Below are 2,821 nucleotides of genomic sequence, written 5' to 3'. Positions count from 1 at the left end.
CCCCCATCACCACCAGCCTCCCACCCGGCTCCTGCTCCAGCTTTTCACCGGTCATCCACCCCCATCCTCCCCTCCTGCAGCCGCTGCACCGCAGCCGGCGTCTGCCGATGCCAATCCACCCCCTGCCCGCATCCCCCCCGCATGCTCCGGAGCTTTTAAACCTCGTTAAGAGCAGGGAAGACGGCGAGTTGATTGCATAAGGGAGGCTAATTTAGGAGAAAGGCAGCACGGCTTCAGCTCGAGAACGTCAATTAAGAGCAAACGGGCTGGAAAGACGGGGCTTTTTGAAACAGCATGGCTTTTTTTGGGGGGTTTGAGGTTTTTTTGTTGTTGTTTGGGCGTTCTTTTTTTAATTTGGGGTTTTGTTTTGGGTTTTTTTCGTTGGGTGTTGTTTTTTTTTTTTTTTTTTGAGCTAAAACCAGCTCGAACAAGCTGGGGAATTTTCCAGGGCAAATATCCCGCGGAAAAAAACCCCCAAAACCCAAAAACTTGATTTGAAGGACACCATCACCACGGTGTGATCGCCCTCCTCCCTGTGCCGGAATGACCCATCCTTGAAGGAGGGATAACAGGTCAAGGTTGTCACCGTCCTTCACCCCTACCCCAGTACGTGCTCCCGGTTCTGTGCACCACACCCTTGACACGAGCCAGCACCCCACTGTCGGTGACACGGGCTTCCTTGCATCGAACGTGCTGCCCAAACACGTGAGCGGGTTTCAGCCCTTTCCTTGGAAAAGGGAAGTCTGGGGAATAACGGGGCAAAGGAAAGGACGTGGATAAAGTCGAAGCGCATGAGGATCAGCTGCGAACGAAACTCGTTCTAATAATGGCTTCTCGGGCCGGGGTGGAGGACGTCCAAGGGGCGCTTTGGGGGAGGAAGGTGGGAACTGCTGGTGGGACGGGATTGGGGTCACTGCCTGATCCTCGGGGGGGGACAGAGCACCCACGGCAGCAGTGGATCCAGAGGGAGAAAGAGAAGGATGAAGTTCTCCCACCCCCCAGCCCCGAGGAAGGCTGTCCTCCAGCAACCGCTAAGACAGGCCTCGCACCAACTCCTTCACGCCAAGCCCTCGACTCTCTGAGCGCACTGCTAAACACACACCACACCCCACCACACCCGCCACACCCGGCAGGTACCCTGCAAACACCACCACCTCCGATACGGCCATCAAAACCAATGCACCCACCAAAGCCATTGCCAAATCAGCGCCCAAAACAGAAACCAGAACCTCTGCTCTCTCCACAGCTTCCAGCACCTCTGCAACCACCATGCCCACCAGCACCGTGACATCCACCATGCCCATCAGCACCTCCACATCCACCATGCCCACCAGCAGCACCATTTCAAGCATGCCCACCAGCACCTCTGCAACCTCCATGCCCACCAGCACCTCTGCAACCTCCACGCCCACCAGCACCTCTGCAACTTCCATGGCCACCAGCACCTCTGCAACCTCCATGCCCACCAGCACCTCCACATCCACCATGCCCACCAGCAGCACCATTTCAAGCATGCCCACCAGCACCTCTGCAACCACCATGCCCACCAGCAACTCCACATCCACCATGCCCACGAGCAGCACCATATCAACCATGCCCACCAGCACCTCTGCAACCTCCACAGACACCAGCACCTCTGCAACCACCATGCCCACCAGCACCGTGACATCCACCATGCCCATCAGCACCTCCACATCCACCATGCCAACCAGCACCTCTGCAACCACCATGCCCACCAGCACCGTGACATCCACCATGCCCATCAGCACCTCCACATCCACCATGCCCACCAGCAGCACCATTTCAAGCATGCCCACCAGCACCTCTGCAACCTCCATGCCCACCAGCACCTCCACATCCACCATGCCCACCAGCAGCACCATTTCAAGCATGCCCACCAGCACCTCTGCAACCTCCATGCCCACCAGCACCTCTGCAACCTCCATGCCCACCAGCACCTCTGCAACCTCCATGCCCACCAGCACCTCCACATCCACCATGCCCACCAGCAGCACCATTTCAAGCATGCCCACCAGCACCTCTGCAACCTCCATGCCCACCAGCACCTCCACATCCACCATGCCCACCAGCAGCACCATTTCAAGCATGCCCACCAGCACCTCTGCAACCTCCACGCCCACCAGCACCTCTGCAACTTCCATGGCCACCAGCACCTCTGCAACTTCCATGGCCACCAGCACCTCTGCAACTTCCATGGCCACCAGCACCTCTGCAACTTCCATGGCCACCAGCACCTCTGCAACTTCCATGGCCACCAGCACCTCTGCAACTTCCATGGCCACCAGCACCTCTGCAACTTCCATGGCCACCAGCACCTCTGCAACTTCCATGGCCACCAGCACCTCTGCAACCTCCACGCCCACCAGCACCTCTGCAACTTCCATGGCCACCAGCACCTCTGCAACCTCCACAGACACCAGCACCTCTGCAACCACCATGCCCACCAGCACCGTGACATCCACCATGCCCATCAGCACCTCCACATCCACCATGCCCACCAGCAGCACCATTTCAAGCATGCCCACCAGCACCTCTGCAACCTCCACGCCCACCAGCACCTCTGCAACTTCCATGGCCACCAGCACCTCTGCAACTTCCATGGCCACCAGCACCTCTGCAACTTCCATGGCCACCAGCACCTCTGCAACCTCCACAGACACCAGCACCTCTGCAACCACCATGCCCACCAGCACCGTGACATCCACCATGCCCATCAGCACCTCCTCAACCACCACGGCCACCAGCACCTCCGCAGTTTCCACAGCCACCAAGACCCCTGCAACCACCACGGCCACCAGCT

General features: G+C 58.6%; 1 protein-coding gene across 1 annotated transcript; it reads left to right on the top strand.

The window, feature by feature from the left end:
• Nucleotides 1-1,566: 1,566 nt before the first annotated feature.
• Nucleotides 1,567-2,817, top strand: LOC109279440 (putative GPI-anchored protein pfl2; the record flags this gene model as incomplete). Its single annotated transcript, XM_019471939.1, has 1 exon — nucleotides 1,567-2,817. A coding segment is annotated over exon 1 (1,251 nt), but the record flags the coding sequence as incomplete, so codon positions are not given.
• Nucleotides 2,818-2,821: the final 4 nt, after the last annotated feature.

Source organism: Aptenodytes forsteri, unplaced genomic scaffold (genome assembly GCF_000699145.1).
Source record: "Aptenodytes forsteri isolate BGI_AS27 unplaced genomic scaffold, ASM69914v1 Scaffold891, whole genome shotgun sequence".
NCBI classification, from domain to species: domain Eukaryota; kingdom Metazoa; phylum Chordata; class Aves; order Sphenisciformes; family Spheniscidae; genus Aptenodytes; species Aptenodytes forsteri.
The sequence above is the reverse complement of the archived record's forward strand: the minus strand, read 5'-3'. Positions and strand labels throughout refer to the sequence as shown.